This window comes from Neofelis nebulosa, chromosome 3 (genome assembly GCF_028018385.1).
Source record: "Neofelis nebulosa isolate mNeoNeb1 chromosome 3, mNeoNeb1.pri, whole genome shotgun sequence".
Lineage (NCBI taxonomy): Eukaryota > Metazoa > Chordata > Mammalia > Carnivora > Felidae > Neofelis > Neofelis nebulosa.
The window spans coordinates 169,933,093-169,951,857 of NC_080784.1; the positions used below are offsets into that span (position 1 = coordinate 169,933,093).

The window sequence follows — 18,765 nt, forward strand, 5'->3', positions numbered from 1 at the left end:
CGTGGCCTGAGTCTAAGTCAGATGCTTAACCGACCGAGCCATCCAGATGCCCCTATTGGCTTCCTTTTCATAAGAGTGATGTGTGTAGCAAAATGTGCCCAAATTTCACCATGTAGGGGTATGACAGATTTTAAAGGGAAACCAAAATTCTTCCACTGGTAGAGTATATATTATTTTCTTTTTTCTTTCTATAACTTTTCCTTCTTCTTCTCCTTCTTCTTCTGGATGGAGAGATGCCTCAAAATCCCCAATGTATGTGTCAGTGATTCCACTTATGTGATGAGCTCCAGCCTCCTCCTTTTACAAGTCCTGTAAGGAAATCATTTAAAAGATATGTTATCTTACCTAATCTTCAAAACAAGTAGGTATTAGAATCACAAATGCTGTAGAGCTGTGCTGTGCAACATAGTAGCCACTGGCCATATATGGCTTTTAAGCACATGAAATACAGACTAGTACAAACTGAGGTGTGTTATAAGTGTAAAATACATAGCATGTTTCGAAAAATTAGTTTGGAAAAAATGTAAACTATGTCATCATTAAATTTTTTATTGATAACGTGGAAATGATAACATTTTGGGTACAGTAGGCTAAATAAATGACATCATTAAAATAATTTCACCTATTTCATTTTTACTGTTTTAATGTGGCTACTAAAAAATTTTAAAATTACATATGTGGTTGACATAGTTTTATAGGACAACACACTGCTCTAACTGCAAAGCTCCTGGTACAGGAAAGAATCTCAGGATTTTTGCTTAGAATTACAAACACTTGAGCTTTGTTTTTTTGCTAATTTGATAAAACTTTCGACTGCCTTGACTAGGAAAAACAGATACCAGGAAGGTTCCTGAAAATTAGAAGTGCAATTGAGCTTCGATACAAGCCTTGGTCATAGTCAAATGACTGAACACATTTTTTTTTTTAAAGAAAAGAACCAAGGTAAATTAAATAATAAAATTATATAAGTATCTGGGATGATAAAGTACAGCAAGAAAGAGGACCAGAATGGATATAGACAGGGAAGGACATGCTGGGGGTAGTGTAGGGATCTTCAAGTTGGTAGGACTATGTTACCTCAGGTCCTACGGGTAAGATAATTGAAAGGAAAGCAGAGCTACTATAATCATATCTAATTATAATATATCTGCTTGGGATCTCAGATACATCTAGTTACAATGTGGCTCTGCTCATCCTCAGAACAATGGTGTGAAACAGACAAAATAAATATGGTTAACTCCATTAAACCTCAATGGGTCTGTGACTGGATACACAGTACGAAGTCTGTGATCCTTATTATTTCCACTGTATCCATGAAAAAACTGAAGTTTAGAGAGGTTAAGTAACTTGATCAAATCAAAAAGCTAGCACAAAACAAATTTAGATTTTAATCCAGTTTGTCCTGACTTTGGATTTCGTTGTTATCTTCTGTGTTCTTCTTCCCCTATCAAAGAAGAAACCTGGCTTTAAGTAAATCTCAGCCTAGCGAAGATATATTTTATTTGTTTTAAAAAACAAATTAATTTGTTACAATCTGGCCTCAATATATATTTTTTCGATAGTGTGCTGTGCTTTTAGAGACACAATTTTGGACATGTTATTTAAATGTTTTAAAAAGTGTTGATTTATTTTTGAGAGAGAAAGAGAGACAGAGCATGAGCAGGGGAGGGACAGAGAAAGAGGGAGTCACAGAATCTGAAGTAGGCTCCAGGCTCTGAGCTGTCTGCACAGAGCCAGACATGGGGACACGGGGCTCGAACGCATGGACTGCAAGATCATGACTTGAGCCAAAGTCAGACTCTTTTCCAACTGAGCCACCCAGGCACTCCTTGACCATGTTATTTTAAAATGTGCTATATATGTGAAGTGATCTAGTGTAGTTTCTAGTCAGAGAAGTTTGCTGTCTTATTTTTGCACAGCAACAGAAGATCTTAAGGACCCATCTTTGGGTCCTTATGTCCAGTTGGCATAGGGAGCATTACTGGTGTCTGTGATATTGAGCAAGATGGTTTTGATTACAGGCATACCTCAGTGTTCATTGCTTCAGTGCATGTAAAGGTTGTGTTTATACTACACTGTAGTCTGTTAAGTGTATAATAACATCTTGTCTAAAAAAACTCCACAATGTAGGGCACCTTTTGGGATGAGCACTGGGTGTTGTATGGAAACCAATTTGACAATAAATTTCATATATTAAAAAAAAAAACCCTCCACAATGTATATGCTTTAATTAAAAATACCTTATTGCTAAAAAAAAAAAAAAAAAGTTAACCATCACCTAAGCTTTCAACAAGTCATAATCTCTATGGTGATTCTTGATAACTGATGAGGGTGGCGGTTGCTGATGGCTAGGGTGGCTGTGGCAATTTCTTAAAATAAGACAACAATGAAGCTTGCATTTGGATTGACTTCCTCCTATGAACGATTTCTCTGTAGCATGCAATGACTGTTCTTTGATAGTATTTTACCTACAGTAGGGCTTTCAGAATTGGGAGTCAAACCTCCTCAAACCCTGCTGCTTCTTTATCAATAAGTTGATGTAATACAGTAAGTTCTTTGTTGCCATTTCAACAATCTTCACAGCATCTTTGCCAGGAGTAGATTCCATCTCAAGAAACCACTTTTTTTTTTTTTTTTTTTTTTTTTGCTCGCTCATAAGAAGCAACACCTCATCTGTTGAAATTGTATGATGAGATTGTAAGAATTCAGTCCTATCTTCAGGCTCCACTTCTTTTTATCCTCTTTTCACCTTTTTTCCCCCTAAATATAATTTACTGTTAAGTGACCTAACATAACAGTATATACAGTATGCTCTTGGTTTGGGGAGTAGATTCCCATGATTCATCACTTACACATAACACCCAGTTCTCATCCCATCAAGTACCCCCCTCAAAGCTTATCACCCATTTTCCCCTTCCCCCTGCCCCCCTTAAACCCTCAGTTTGGTCTCTGTATTTGAGAGTCTATTATGTTTGAAACTATTTTTCTGTCTGAAACTATTTTTCCCCTTTCCTTCCCCCATGGTATTCCCTTAAGTTTCTCAAATTCCACATATGAGTGACAGCATATATCTGTCTTTCTCTGGCTGAATTATTTCACTTAGCATAATACCCTCCAGCTCCATCCACATTGTTGCAAATGGCAGGATTTCATCCTTTCTCATTCAGGCTCCACTTCTCATTCTAGTTCTCTAGCTATTTCCACTACATCTGCATTTACTCCCTTCACCGAAGTCTTGAACCCCTCACGGTCATCCATGAGGCTCAGAGTCAAATTCTTCCAAACTCCTGTTAATGTTGATATTTTGATCTCTTCCCATGAATCATGAATGTTCTTAATGGCATCTAGAATCCTGAATCTTTTCCAGAAGGTTTCCAATTTTACTTTGCTAAGATCCATCAGAGGAATTACTATCTGTGGCAGCTAAAGCCTTAACAAAAGGTATTTCTTCAATAATAAGACCTGGAAGTCAAAATGATTTAGCAGGCATGAAAACAACATTAATGTCATTGTACATCTTCATCAGAGTTCTTGGCTGACCAGGTGCATTGTCAATGAGCAATCATATTTCGAAAAGAATCTTTTCTTCTGAGCAGGTCTCAACAATGGGCTTAAAATATTCAGTAAACCATGTTGTAAACGGATGTGCTATCATCCAGGCTTTGTTGTTCCATTTATAGAGCACAGACAGAGTAGATTTAGTGTAATTCTTAAGGGCCCCAAGATTTTCGTAATGGTAAATGAGCATTGGCTTCAATTTAAAGTCACCGGCTGTATTGGCCCCTAACAAGAGAGCCATCCTGCCCTTTGAAGCTTTGAAGCCAGGCACTGACTTCTCTTTTCTAGCTATGGAAGTTTTAGATGGCAATTTCCAGTATAAGGCTGTTTTGTCTCCAATGAAAATCTGCTGTTTCCATTGAAAATAGCCGCTTCCTGAATTATTTTAGCTAATCTTCTGGATAACTTGCTACAGCTTCTACATCAGCACTTGTGGCTTTACCTTACACTTTTATTTTATGGAGGCAGCCTTTTTCCTTAAATTGCATGAACCACCCTCTGCTGGCTTCCAACTTTTCTTCTGCAGCCTTCTCACTTCTTTCAGCCTTCACAGAATTGAAGAGGGGGAGGGCCTTGCTCTGGATTAGGCTTTGGCTTAAGGGAATGTTATGGCTGGTTGGATCTTTTATCCAGACCACTCAAACTTTCTCCATATTAGTAATAAGATTGTTCCACTTTCCTGTCATTCATGTGTTCACTGGTGTAGCATTTTTAATGTCCTTCAAGAACTTTTCCTTTGCATTCACAACTTGGCTAATTGTTTGGCACAAGAGTCCTAGTGGTTAGCCTACTTCCACTTTCAACATGCTTTCCTCACTAAGCTTCATTATTTGTAGCTTTTGATTTGAAGTGAAACACGTGGGACTCTTCCTCACATGAGCACTTAGAAGCCATTGTAGGATTATTAACTGGCCTAATTTCAATATTGTTGTGTCTTGGGAAATAGGGAGGCTTGAGGAAAGGAAGAGAGATGGGGGAGTGGCTGGTCTGTGGAGCATTCAGAACAAACACTATGTGCTTGGGTATGGTTTGTGAAACCCCCCAAACAACTATAATAGTACATAAATGATCACTGATCACAGATCACCATACCAAATATAATAATAATGAAAAAGTTTGAAATTTTGTGAGAATTACCAAAATGTGACACAGAGATACAGAGTGAATAAATGCAATTGGAAAAAAAAATAGTGTTGATAGATTTGCTCAATGCAGGGTTGCCACAAACCTTCAATTTTAAAGAATCACAGTATCTTTGAAGTGCAATAAATGAGGTACACCTGTATAGTACTTGGTGTTGATTGCTGAGCTCATCAAAACAATTGTTCTAATATGTAGATCTCTTTCTTGTTTTCCTTTCACTTTAGATTGAGTTTGTTTTGATCAGATTCTGTTCTCACTCTTCCTAATTAGAATTTTGAAGGACCAAGTCTTACTCATCTCTGCAATCTCATTGTATAGCCCAGTGTCTAGCACAGACTTGATGCTTTGTCATCCACTGTTCCATATAAATACGTTCATCAAATATGAGTATATTTATGTGCAGTAAACACTCCACAAATAGAAATTTTCTATCTTTTATGGGGTAGGCACCATGTTGGGGACAGAATAGTGCATATGGTCGTATGCCATACTTACAATCTAATGAGAGACAATGACATATCAGTGTGATAAACCTTGCCCATGTGTAAGCACAGAGTGCTATGGGAACACCTGTTTTGGTAAGAAGCTGAAGATTTCCAGGAAAAGTATTATTTAAGCTGAGACCTCAGGGAAGAGGTAAACAGGGGGAAAAGGTTGGGGAACTGGTAGAAAAGGAAAGGCGTTTCTAGAAAGAAAGAGAAAGAAAGAAAGAAAAAAAAGAAAGAAAGAAAGAAAAAGAAAAGAAAGAAAGAAAGGAAGAAAGAAAGAAAGAAAGAAAGAAAAAGAAAGAAAGATAGAAAGAAAGAAAGAAAGAAAGAAAGAAAGAAAGAAAGAAAGAAAGAAAGAAAGAAAGAAAGAAGAAAGAAAGACAAACAATCTGGACTTGAGGTTTGTTCAGTTTGGAGTTTGGTTGTAGGGTTTAGTTATGGGAAGGAGTGAGAGTCAAGAGAAGTATGGGGAGAGAAGGGATTAAAGAGAAATGTTCAATCAACATCGAAGGAATTATTTTAAGAAGCAATGTATCACACAATGCATTTCATTAAGAATTCTAAGGTGATTCATTTAGAGTATAAATTCTACACCATTTTATTTTAGAAGAATATTTTATGTAATTAAAAAATTTAAATGGATTATAACCGGATAATATTGGAGACCTCATATTCATAGATAAATATGCATATGTATCATATGTCCACCTCATTGAGATTCTATAGTCTGTACCATACTTATCATGAGGGACGTTTCCCTCATGATAAATGGGCTTCATTAGTAGTGGTTTGAGGCATTATTATTTATTCATCTATAAAGGTTATGAAGATTCTATTAATTCATTTTCCAGGAGCTGTTATTTTAAATTCTAAATGCTTTGCACTGTTAGCTTTTAAATGAATAAGGTGAAAATCAATTCTACTTCTTAATTTGATCAGTTTATAAATTTTGGGGGAAATGGTCTTGAATAAGAAGTTTGCATGAAGATGCCTATCTTCAACCCCGGTTTTCAGTCTCAGTCTTTTGGAAGATATGTTGCATTCTTTCATTGGTCCACTAGGTTCTCTCAGTCTCAGGTAACCTAACTTCAAAACCTGATACAACATTTTCTGCGGACGGGGCTTAGAAGGATCAATGAATTAAATATTGTTCATAACATTCTAAAGAATAATGTATTATTTATAAAAATTTGAAGTTGGTACTCTTATCTCATATCCAGTACTTTTTTTTTTTTTTGGTGGATTCAGAGAAGGAATCCTAAATAGGCATTTAGAATTTTTTTTAAAAAAACATTAAAGTTTGTACATTATTTTATCTATTAATGGATAAAATTTATCTGTAATATTATTATAATAATGATTGAAGCAAACTACTTTGTGCCACAGTATACTCTTTTCACTTTTGTACTTCATAAATCAATGATTTTTTAATGTTTTCCTACACAAAAGGATGCCCCAAGTGGATAGCCACAAGAAAGGAGAGTTCTCATTTGCATTTCTATCCTAACTAACTCTTTATCACAAATAATGCTGACCTTGCAGACTGTCCCTGTGCTATATACAAGTGGAAATTAAAGTAAACCTAAATTCATATAATTTTCATTTTGTGGCCTATTAGAAAACTAATAAAACAAGCCATTTTTCTTGCCCCGTGGAAAATGGAGAGATTAATGAAGGGACTGATCGAGATTAGAACAGAGTAACTTTTCTCCGTGTTTTCGTCTTTTCCTCCATAAACATTTATTAAGCATTTACTATGAATCAAATATCGAGAAGATGAAAGAAGAAAAGTCACATTACATACAATCCTTTATTAGTTTTGTGACCTGAAATCAGATATTAAAGATTCTTCAGTTACATGTAGCGCATGCAGTTAAATATGAAATCATGACAACTGATCGTAATAGAGGTTTGGACATTTCGCCCTTCACTTCAAAAACTATGGCAAGAGCCCCTCAAGAGATTCACAGCCACGCAGACTTTGCACTCACTGCTTGCACGCCAACATTTGTAGTAATTTCAGATTAGAAGCCTCTCAATTTTGCTGTAATACAAACCTTCCCGCCCTGCCCCTGACGCCCACCGCTCCCCACTCCACTTTCCACCTAAACGGAGTAAAAATACAAACAAAACAAAACAACAACAAAAACCAAAAAGCACCCGCCCCCAACTAGTTTTACTGGGTGAACAGGGGCGAAGAAGGTAAGGAAGTAAGGTGGAGAAGGAAGAGAAGGAAGGAGGGAGGGACGGATCGGGCGGAACGAAACGAATGAAGGAGAGATGCTGTCCTTCCCGCCCCCCCCCCCCCCCCACCCCGCGTTGTGTTTTCTGTTCCCCTCGCGCTCTTCCCCGCTGGCTGCCAAGTAGCCTCTCCTTCAAGCTCGGCCCCCGCCCCCTAGCGTCGGAGCCCCGCAGCCAGCGGCTGGCGCCTATCTCTTTAAATGACAGCTGTGGCTCGGGTCCCAGTCCGGAGCTTGACGTCAGTGCCGCCTCCCCGGGCTGCGAGGAGTAGTTAGCGCCACCATCCGCGCCCGGGGTTCGCTGCGCGCTCGCAAGCTGCTAGGGCGGCGAGTTTTCTTTGCTCCGGCCCCTCCTCCAGCCCTCCCCGCGGGGAGCCGAGCGGCTGCCTAAGAGCCTCTCGCAAGTCTCCCTCACACTTCCCCGCCGTCACCCCAAAGGAGCAGCCGCTCCTCCTCGCGCCTCCACCGCCGCCGCAGCGCCCGCGGAGCTCCTCTCCCGCGCGCTTCGCTCCCCCGATGGATCCTGGGCGCCGCCGCCGCCGCCGCTGCCCCGAGCCCTGAACGGGGACGCCCCGGCCGAAGGAACGTGCCGCCCGGCCCGAGGGCGCACCAGGCGCACGCTGAGGCCGAGGGCTGCCGGGGGTGCAAGGCGCGGGCTTCGGGAAGGAGAAAGTGCTGCTCTCCCGTGTCACTTGGCCGGCGGCGGGGGGACCATGGCGTTGAAGGACACGGGCAGCGGCGGCAGCACGATCCTGCCCATTAGCGAGATGGTCTCCTCGTCCAGCTCGCCGGGCGCGTCTGCAGCCGCCGCCCCGGGGCCCTGCGTGCCCTCTCCCTTCCCCGAGGTGGTGGAGCTGAACGTGGGAGGTCAGGTCTATGTGACCAAGCACTCGACGCTGCTCAGCGTCCCGGACAGCACTCTGGCCAGTATGTTCTCGCCCTCCAGCCCCCGGGGCGGCGCCCGACGCCGGGGAGAGCTGCCCAGAGACAGCCGGGCGCGCTTCTTCATCGACCGGGACGGCTTCCTCTTCAGGTACGTGCTGGATTATCTGCGGGACAAGCAGCTCGCGCTGCCGGAGCACTTTCCCGAGAAGGAGCGGCTCCTGCGCGAGGCCGAGTACTTCCAGCTCACCGACCTGGTCAAGCTGCTGTCGCCCAAGGTCACCAAGCAGAACTCACTCAACGACGAGGGCTGCCAGAGCGACCTGGAGGACAACGTCTCCCAGGGCAGCAGCGACGCGCTGTTGCTGCGTGGGGCAGCGGCAGCCGCGCCCTCGGGCCCAGGAGCGCACGGCGGCGTCGGCGGCGGCGGCGGCGCCAGCGCGCCGGACAAGCGCTCGGGCTTCCTCACGCTCGGCTACCGCGGCTCCTACACCACGGTGCGCGACAACCAGGCGGACGCCAAGTTCCGGCGTGTGGCGCGCATCATGGTGTGCGGGCGCATCGCGCTGGCCAAGGAGGTCTTCGGGGACACGCTCAACGAGAGCCGCGACCCAGACCGGCCGCCCGAGAAGTACACGTCCCGCTTCTACCTCAAGTTCACCTACTTGGAGCAGGCGTTCGATCGCCTGTCCGAGGCTGGTTTCCACATGGTGGCGTGCAACTCCTCGGGCACCGCCGCCTTCGTCAACCAGTACCGCGACGACAAGATCTGGAGCAGCTACACTGAGTACATCTTCTTCCGTAAGTTCCCAGGGTCCGCGTTTCCTACTTCTCCCCGCCCCTTCGCCGACCCGCGGAGCGTTTGAGCCGGGCTGGAACCCGGACCGGGCAGGTGTCCCCGGCAGGGGCTGGTTAGCTAGTAAGTGCGAAGGGCTTTCCCTTGTAAGGCACAACTTACGGTTTCGTCTCTTTTGAGTCCCGTCTACACCAACTCCGGAACACGCAGTTCCCAAGCATTCCTTTTTCTTAACTTTAGTGATGGCGCCCTCTCCCCTTGCCCTGCTCTCGGAGGCGCTGGGCGCCCTTCTGCGGAGGGCGGGAAGAAGACACGCAGCACAAAGCTGTGTGCCTGAGTCCTCATCCCTGTCTCTGCTTCCGCGGGATTCCTGGGGGTTAACTTATGTGGGTCTCAGCGGGGTCCCTCCAGAGGGCAGTTTAGCATCGAGGCATTACCGCGCACCGCCAGGATCACATACAGTTGGTGCCTTTCTGGAGCGGGAGCGTACAATTACGGTGTTTTTGGAAGGGGGCAACGCGAGCAGTGGCGACTGCGCCTACCGGGCTCCTCAGGGGTCCAGGGCAGCTCTTGGGAAAGAGGAGTCCATCCACTCATAGAAACCTCAGATTTCCCCCGCCAGTTGTCAGTAACTGCTGGTTTCCAACAGCGGCTGGTGGAAGGAACTAGAGTTTGGATGTCTGCTGCTGTCAGGGTTGGAGCTTAGGAAGGGACTTGGTGCGTGCGTGCGTTGTGTGTGGGTATGCGTGTATGTGTATGTGATTGTGTTTCCTTTCTGGGCACCTCACGTGCGAAAGGAGGATTGAGTCCACTTTCCTAGGGGGAATAAAATGCAGTGGTTTTCTGAAATGAGAGAATGGGGGCGAGGATTTGGAAAGGATTTCGCGTGGTGCTTTTTGCAGTGCGCTTCGGGAGGGGGCCCTGTGGATCAAGTTCAAGGACTGCACCAAGTATCACTGGGGCTGGGGGGGATGGGACCGGCACAGTAATCAGTGATGCTTATAAAGTGAGGGCCACAACTAGAGAGCTGTTTGGACACAGCAAAAGCCAGCTGGGATGGCAGCAGGAACATCATTTGGCAGACGTTTGTTTTTTCTTTGGCAAGACACAAGAAGCTTTAAAACTTGCCTGTAGAGTTAAGGAAGAGTAGGAAGAGTATCATTGACAGCCTATGGTAGAACTAGACCAGCTTTAAAGCTTTAATTGTATTTTTTTTTTTTTTTTGTAATTCACTCACTGAGAACTAGACAATTTATTGTACTTTATTTTGATTAGAGAAGTGGAAGGCATATTTATTCCACCGCCCTCCCTCCCCCACAGGTGCAAGCTTGAATGGAACATGCTCTTTGTGTATTCTAGTAACCTTGGAAATAGGGTGACAAAACACAGCACACTGGGCCTTAGTATTAGATTGTCTTTTTCAATGGTGCTGGATTTCGTGTGAAAATCATTTCGCAGAGAAGCAAAGAAAATTCCCTGAAGTAGTAGATACCAATCTAATTGTCTTAATTATATCAAAGTGTTACTTGTTACACAGCAAAAAGTTTTATAGAAAAGCTGCCCAAAGGAAGGTAATATTTTATTGCTTGTATAAAATTGGGATCTCTTCAACATAAAGTAATTAAAACATTATTTAGCATCACTGTTTACATTTTATCCTTTATCAATGGGACCTTTATTACCATTTTAGCTCTTAAACATTTGTCATTCCAGTGTGGATATATTTATAAGCATTTTAGAAGATGAGATGAACTTTTGACTCTTTTGGGGTTAGTGGTTTTTATTAGAGAAGAAATGAGCATACATGTTCAGTAGTTCAGATTCTTGCATTTTGAAATCTTTCAGTGTTGGCCTTTTTCTCTGAGAGTTGTGGACTTCAACATGTCCATTACTTTATGAAGGGAATATAGGTTGTCTCTCAATTATGAAAACATTCCCTTAAAATAGTTTATTGCAATTGGAAACTCATACACTTTAACTAATAAGGTAATTTGTGAGATATTTGGAATTGAGGATATCTCATTTCTGGAGCCACAAGGAGCATTAAACAAAATAAAATATCCATATTACGAATAGCTCTTTGCAAAGTCCTCATACAACTAATGAGCTCTGAGATTCATTCATAAAAGTCCTAGAAATCTAAGCAACGCACAGCCTTCTTTATTGATTATTCTGGGGGGGAAAATACACAATCCCAGGTTAAATATTGTTCTTCTGAAGTGGTATTCTAGTCACTGACTAAGCAAATGTAATATAAAACAAGCCAATTTGCCATGTGAAATATTGTATATGCATTTACTTTATGTTTGTATAGATTGTAGCTAATTTTCACAAGTTCTTTTGCACAGGATTTCTTTTAATATTGGTCAATGAAAATACGCTGTACAATTTTTGTATCTCCATTTCCTTCAGTTTAGGTAATGATATAGATACACAGAGTATAATTATTTTGTCTAGCAGTCTCTGTTTACAAAGACTAACAGTGTTATTCATAAAAACAAAATCATTGGATGAACTTGTTTGTCCACCATGTTTTAGTGGCAGAAGAGGGTCTTTTAGCTTTTATTTCCCCCTTGACACAGGTTCTTCAACAAATATTTATTTTAGTGTGTCAGTCATTTTAACACCTCTAAAAATTCAGGCTATGTGTGAAATTAGCAGTATGAAGATGATCTGAACCTGTAGAATTGTTGTTTACAGGCTGAAATATGGATTTCAGCTACTCCCTCCCTCTCCCACTTGCCCCTAAGTTTCTATACAGACGGGAAGAGAGTGGCAAATGGTCTGGTAATCCCAGACACTGCCATTTGCCGAATGTGTGATCTTGGTTAAATTATTTACTTCTTCTAAGTCTCCATTCCCCTGCCTGTATAATGGGGATTGTAGTACCAATTTTATAGGATTTGAAAATACACGTAAAGTGCTCAGACCAGTGCTTGACACATAATAAAAGCCGAACAAATATCAGCAGTTACAATTATAAGCCGTATTATACAGACTTTATTATTCTTGTAAATATTACATTGCAATTTTGTTTTATGGTAAGTATGGTTGAATTAATTATAAAGTTAATTAGAAAATTATTTTGCAATTAAATGATAGTATAATAAACTTTTAAAAGTTTGGCATGGCCAATTTAATAGCAAGTTCTTTCCCGGAACTTGGATTTTTAGGCCAAGTTCAAGTCACCTATGTTTGCCAGTCATATTACAGTTAGTGTTTTTGGATCAACTCCAACAGAACCCTTTTCTGATTCAGAGCCAAGAAGTGTTTTAATGCTTTCTACTAGGACTTGAAAGTTTGGTAATATTTTCTGACAAACACTGAGCTGGATTCATTATCTCCTTAAGTGCTTGTATCCACGTCATTGGGTTCTAATGCTCAAGGTTATATACAGGCTATTAAACATTTAATACCAACTTCATTTGGCTACATGGACACTTTTATCTGTTTTCAGCATTAACTCATTATTTTACCAAGTCTTTTAGATTCTGGAACCTATACTAGTGATACCGTATTCCATATTACTCTTTTAATACTGAAGATTGTCTTTTTTAAAAAAAATAATATTTATTTCTGAAAGAGAGACAGACAGACAGACTGTGAGTGAGGGAGGGGCAGAGAGAGAGGGAGACACAGAATCCTGAAGCAGGCTCCAGGCTCTGAACTGTCAGCTCAGAGCCTGATGCAGGACTCGAACTCACGGACTGCGAGATCATGACTTGAGCCAAAGTCAGATGCTTAACCAACTGAGTCACCCAGGTGCCCCTGTCCGTCCGTCCTTCCTTCCTTCCTTCCTTCCTTCCTTCCTTCCTTCCTTCCTTCCTTCCTTCCATTCTTTCTTTTTTTAATTTTATTTATTTATTTTGAGAGAGAGAAAGAGAGAGAGAACATGAGTGGGGCAGGGGTAGAGAGAGGGGGAGAGAGAGAATCCCAAGCAGGCTCCGCACTGACAGTACAGAGCCTGATGTGGGGCTCCATCTCACAATCACATCTCACAATCGTGAGATGATGACCTGAGCCAAAGTCAAGTGTTGGACACATCACCAACCAGCCACCCAGGTGCCCTAAAGATTGCCCTTTCTTGAAGGAAAGCAGAGTGATTTTTGTGCTTTCTGGGTTTTGGGGGGAGGGAGGGTGTCTGTTAAGTGTGCTTGTGGCTGCTTTTAGCTATGTCTGGAAGACAAGGCATTTTATGTTGACGTTGTATTATAGACAATAGATAGTTATAGGCATGGAATGTGATACATAGACTACCCATAGTTAGAATAAACATTGTATATATCCTTTATTTCTCATAATCGGTGTGTTTACAGAATGGTAATACTGCTCTTCTCTTAAAGTGCTTCCTGTTTTGTATTCCATGTGTTGGTTGAGTAATATTTGGTGTAAAAGTATACATTTCTCCAGGATGCACTTGATATTCTTTAAGTTTGGTATATTTTTGCTGTTGTTTTGACATATGAGAGTGCCAGATCTAGGGATTAATGCTATTACTGACTGACCTATGAATTCTGATTTGTCTGAATGGGCTTTTATATCTATTCTTTCATGTATACTGATTTATTTTACTGTGTTGGGTTGAAGTAGCTAGTTGAGTTGAAAATATTCAAACACCTCTTCAGTCCTATGTTGGTAGGCCTGTTGTATTAAAAGTTTTCTAGGAAATATCATTGAAAGGTTATTCTATTTATAAGCATACCTTTACATTTTTATATTATTTTCCTAGAATAATGTTCCTACTTTTATTACAAACACTGTTGTATGGAAAATAATTTTGTTCATGACTTTTTATAAAGTTGGTTCTTTTCCTTCTAAAGACTTACTAGTTATTTTCATAATTATATTGTGAAAATTTCTTTTGCATCTACATGACTGAATGACTTTTGAGTCAGTGGAGAATAAGCAAAAGGAACAGATAACTTTTTAAAACAGCAAGGTCCTGATTTCATATAAATAGGTGGAGTGCTAAAGCAGACAGAAAATGACAAAATTCTTGGGGTGCAAAAGGTTTGGAGGCTGTGCTATGGCATTGGCTCCTGTTTAAGGACATTGAACTTTTATGTCTGGCATGGTACTTTTTCTAAACTTGATCATTTCTTACAGAGTTATGACTTCAGTTTTTCCTGCTGCCCTCTACAGTGTCTTGTTAACCAACTATTATTCACATTATGAAGCTGAAAGACTGATTGATATTATGTTTTATTTGGTAAAGTCCTTTTTTGTAGCTTAGAATACCAGAATTCACAGTGTGTGTGTGTTCATGCGTTTGTGTGTGTGCCTTAGTTAAAAAAAATCCCCTGTAAAAAGAGAAATAATCTGTATGAAAATAAGCATTAATTATTATCTATTCTACTGTTATGAGTTATTAACTGACAAGAGTTGAAACTGTGAAAATGATCAACTTTTCATTCAAAAGTAGCCCTTGTTTGATTATGAAAGTGATACATGCAGTTTTAAAAATTTTACAAAAGTAAAATAAAAAAATCACCAACAGTAACTGCTAATAATTTTTGATTTATTTTCTTCCAGTCTTTTTTTTTTTTTTCTTCCAGTCTTTTTTCTATTCATAGGTAGGTGGGAGACATATTTTTTAAAAGTTATGGTTGTAGTATACAAATGATTTGTATGATGTCCTTGTTTTTGACACATTCAATACAGCTAATGACACTTTTGCATGACATTAACATTTTTATTGATGTCTTAAATAATAAAAGTATAATACATGTCCTTTGCTCCAGAAAGTATTATAAATTAATCTTGATGTTAGAAGCTTAGAAAAAACTTGATTTTTTTTTCAAAATACAGATTGTATAATGAAAAGAACATTTACTACATATCTAATTTTGTGATGCGTTTCATGCACATTACAGTGTTCCTTGAACTTGGCATTGGTTCCCTACTACTTCAGTTGGGAAACTATGATTTGAAGAGGTTAAGTACCATCCCTGGGTCATAGAGCTATATGGGGCTGAAATGGAATTTGAATGGTTCTGTCTTACTTTGAAGCCCTTCCTCCTAAACATTTAAAAATTATACCTGTTTCATTCAGTAAATTTGACAAGTATATTTCAGTGTCCACTCAGTACTTAGAACTTAGCTCTACAAGCAAAAAGAGGTAGTGTGAACTACATATGAATGAATCAAATATTTCTTAATCTGTTAAATTTCCATAGGAATACAGTACATGTTTTATGTCTTTACTTGATGAAAAGGTTAATTTTTTTTTGATTAAGGCTACCATATTCATGGATGTTTTTCAAATTAAAGAAAATAAACCATTTGACTCAATTTAGCACTTTTTTGGAAGAACAAGTAGTATTTGTAGGTTTGATAAATTGACAAATTTGAACAGTGCTAAGGTAGTCGTATACTCCTTTTCTATAGAAAATTCATTTTCACTTTGTATATTAGAACACATTTTATATGTTCTTTCCTTAGAAGGTGGCATAATGAAGAGGCTATTTTAGTTGAAATCAAGTTTTGGTAATTTTATATAGTTTATTGGTTCTGAATATTTCTTAACGCCATTAAGTTATATATTTGGTATGATTAAGTTAAAAACAGTATTAAATACCTGATGGGTACTGGCGTTGACTTTCGGTATTTTAGAAGCCATGTTTTGGAAGTGTGTGCGTGTGTGTGCGCGCGCGTGTGTGTGCGTATATACATATATATGTGTGTGTGTCTGTATGTATATTTATATAGTATATACAAGTGTATTTGAAGTTCTTGGAAAGTAGCATTTTATATTACCCTTCAGTTCGTATTTATTTACAGGTATCATTTCTAAACCCTCTTTTGAATTAACTTCAGGGTATTGAGTGAACTGTCAGCAGTTACTAGCAGCCTCTATCCTGCAAGATGTGCTGGTGGCTTTTCTAATCAAGTTCATTGTTTTAGTAGTGAGAGGCTGTCCCATCAGAGGTTTTGCAAGGAGTTGCCTAAAGATGAGTACAACTTTATTCAGAGGATTTCAAGCTCATTCCAATAGGTTAACTACCTTATAAGTTCTAAGTGTAATGGTGAACCTCCAGCTGTAGACTTGAATACACATGTCTTGTGCTTATCAGCTGTAAACTTCCCATCATTCATTTCCTTGTGGGAGTATTTCATGAAATCTAATTATTCTACAAGGCTAGTTGTATTTTGCACCTTCAAAAACAAAACTAGGTGAATGCTGAGCTCATATTATTTACAAGTTTGTATCCTAACCCGTTGGTTTTTTAAGTGTATTCTTTGGTATACTCATGAAACACTGACTCCTTTCTATAGAATCCTTTTGTATTTAGTCTCTGTACTTCCCCAGGTACAGGGTCCTTATTGAATGTCCTACAATATGTAATTTCCTTCCTCTCTCTTCTTTCCTTTCCTGATAGATTCCATTTTTCCCCCTAACTTTATTGAGATATAATTGACATATAACATTTAGTAAGTTTAAAGTATGTGACATATCAGACATATTGATTTGATACATTTATATATCGCAATATGATTACTACTATAGCATTTGCCAGCACCTCTATCATATCACAGAATTACCATTCCTTTTTTGCAGTGAGAACATTTAAGGTCTGCTTTAACAACTTTCAAGCATATAGTACAGTGTTGTTAACTATAATCACAATGCTGTACCTTAGATTCCCAGAACTTAATCATCTGATAATTGGAAGTTTGTACCCTTTGACCAGCATCTCCCCATTTCCCCCACCTGTCAGGCTTTGGTAACCACCATTCTGTTCTGTTTCTATGAGCTTTGTTTGTTTGTTTTTTTCAGATTCTACGTATAAGAGGTATCATGAAGTATTTGTCTTTCTCTGTTTGACTTAGCTCACTTAGCATAATAGCATCCATCACAAATGGCAGGATTTCTTTCTTTCTCAAGGCTAAATAATATTCCATTGCATATATACTACACTTTCTCTTTCTATTTATCCACTGACGGACACTTAAGTTGATTCTATATTTTGGCTAGTATGAATAGTGCTGCAATAAGCATGGGGAGTGCAGATAGCTCCTCAAGATCTTGTTTTCATTTCCTTTGGCTGTGCACCCAGAAGTGGGATTGCTAGGTCATGTAACAGTCTCTTTTCATCTGGATCTTCTGCATGAGTCCTCTCCTTGAAAGTTGACACCAAGTCTTGCTTTTGTGTTCTCAGCAACAGGTGCAATTGCTAGTACACATTAAGAACTCAATAAGTATTTGTTTTTTGAATAAAGGTACAAATCAATGGACGAACCAGAGATGTTGGTGGTTCCATTAAGGTAGTTATTGAATTGAGATTTTGTATCACTTCTATTTAAATTGAGCTTTTTGAGCAAATGCCAGGCTACATCATGAGATAAGACATATGAATGAAAGAGACCTTGCGGGGCGCCTGGGTGGCGCAGTCGGTTAAGCGTCCGACTTCAGCCAGGTCACGATCTCGCCGTCCGTGAGTTCGAGCCCCGCGTCAGGCTCTGGGCTGATGGCTCGGAGCCTGGAGCCTGTTTCCGATTCTGTGTCTCCCTCTCTCTCTGCCCCTCCCCCGTTCATGCTCTGTCTCTCTCTGTCCCCAAAATAAATAAATAAAAAACGTTGAAAAAAAATTAAAAAAAAAAAAAAAAAAAAAGAAAGAGACCTTGCATTTCAATACTGATCTTAGTAAACTTTATGTAACTGTGAATTATGTTATTAGGTATTAGTGTATTAGCAAGAGGCCAGAGTAAAGACATGAGAAGTTGTTACACAGGCATTTATGAAGAATGAAAATAAAGAAAATGTTAACAAAAATAGGGGGCAGATTAAAATAATGTTATACATGAGCTTGTTAGCATTGTAAACGTACCCACACACATTTATTTCCATTTAAATGCTATGAAGGATGTTGGGCAAATGCTCTGTGCTGCAATCTATCTGCGACCACATTGCTGAGTATTTGCCTTTCAAAATATCTTAGATGTGGTGTGGCTGCTACCTCCAGATGTGGTCAGGCCCTATCGTAGTGTAATATCAAGTCAGGAATTACCTGGCTATACCTGTAGGTATTTGCAAAGGTGAGGATCTGGTTAACTCTATATTGCAATTTCTATTCTTAGTTTTTAAAAGGTACCTTAAAAGACACTTAACAGATACTACTATTTTGTGATCAGTATTGCAATATCAATTTTACTTATATTTATTAACCTTGTGTGAAGGTAGTTAATAAAAATAAATCAGCTTTTTCTGGCAATAACAGCACATGTTTCATGATACTGGACAGGATGCTCATTATTTCAGTGTTTATTCACCAAATTTAGTTTGATCTTGTTCAGCAGGTAACTTAGAATGTTAGTACTACCATACTATAACCATTCTCGTATTAATGTCTATTTACATAGGGTGGGGAGAGTAAGTTAAATATAACAAAAGAATATAAATTAAAAATATATAGTGTTGACTTCTCTTCCCCAGAATAGTGAGTGATTTAACCATTCAGTTGTGTTACTTCTATTTCTTTCACTAGTTATAATAACCAAACTTTGAGCATAGATGAAATTCATAATATATTGCTTTTTGTCATCATTTGGTATAATTATACAGCTGCAATTTTTGGTATAAGGAGAATAGGGAGAGTAGTAGTGTATTAAGGGGTAGACACTACCAAAATCTGTTATCTTCCGCTCTTGAGAAGTGAAA

General features: G+C 39.8%; 1 protein-coding gene across 3 annotated transcripts in view; it reads left to right on the top strand.

Annotated features, from left to right (window-relative positions):
• The first annotated feature begins 7,671 nt into the window (after nt 1-7,671).
• Nucleotides 7,672-18,765, top strand: part of KCTD8 (potassium channel tetramerization domain containing 8) — a 254,926-nt gene continuing 243,832 nt past the window's right edge. For 2 of the 3 annotated variants that reach the window (XM_058722717.1, XM_058722716.1), the window contains exon 1: nt 7,672-9,112. In XM_058722717.1, the coding sequence (XP_058578700.1) occupies nt 8,143-9,112 (970 nt within the window). In that variant the 5' untranslated portion in view covers nt 7,672-8,142. The remainder of the gene's footprint in view (nt 9,113-18,765) is intronic. The other variant, XM_058722715.1, reaches the window with a different exon arrangement.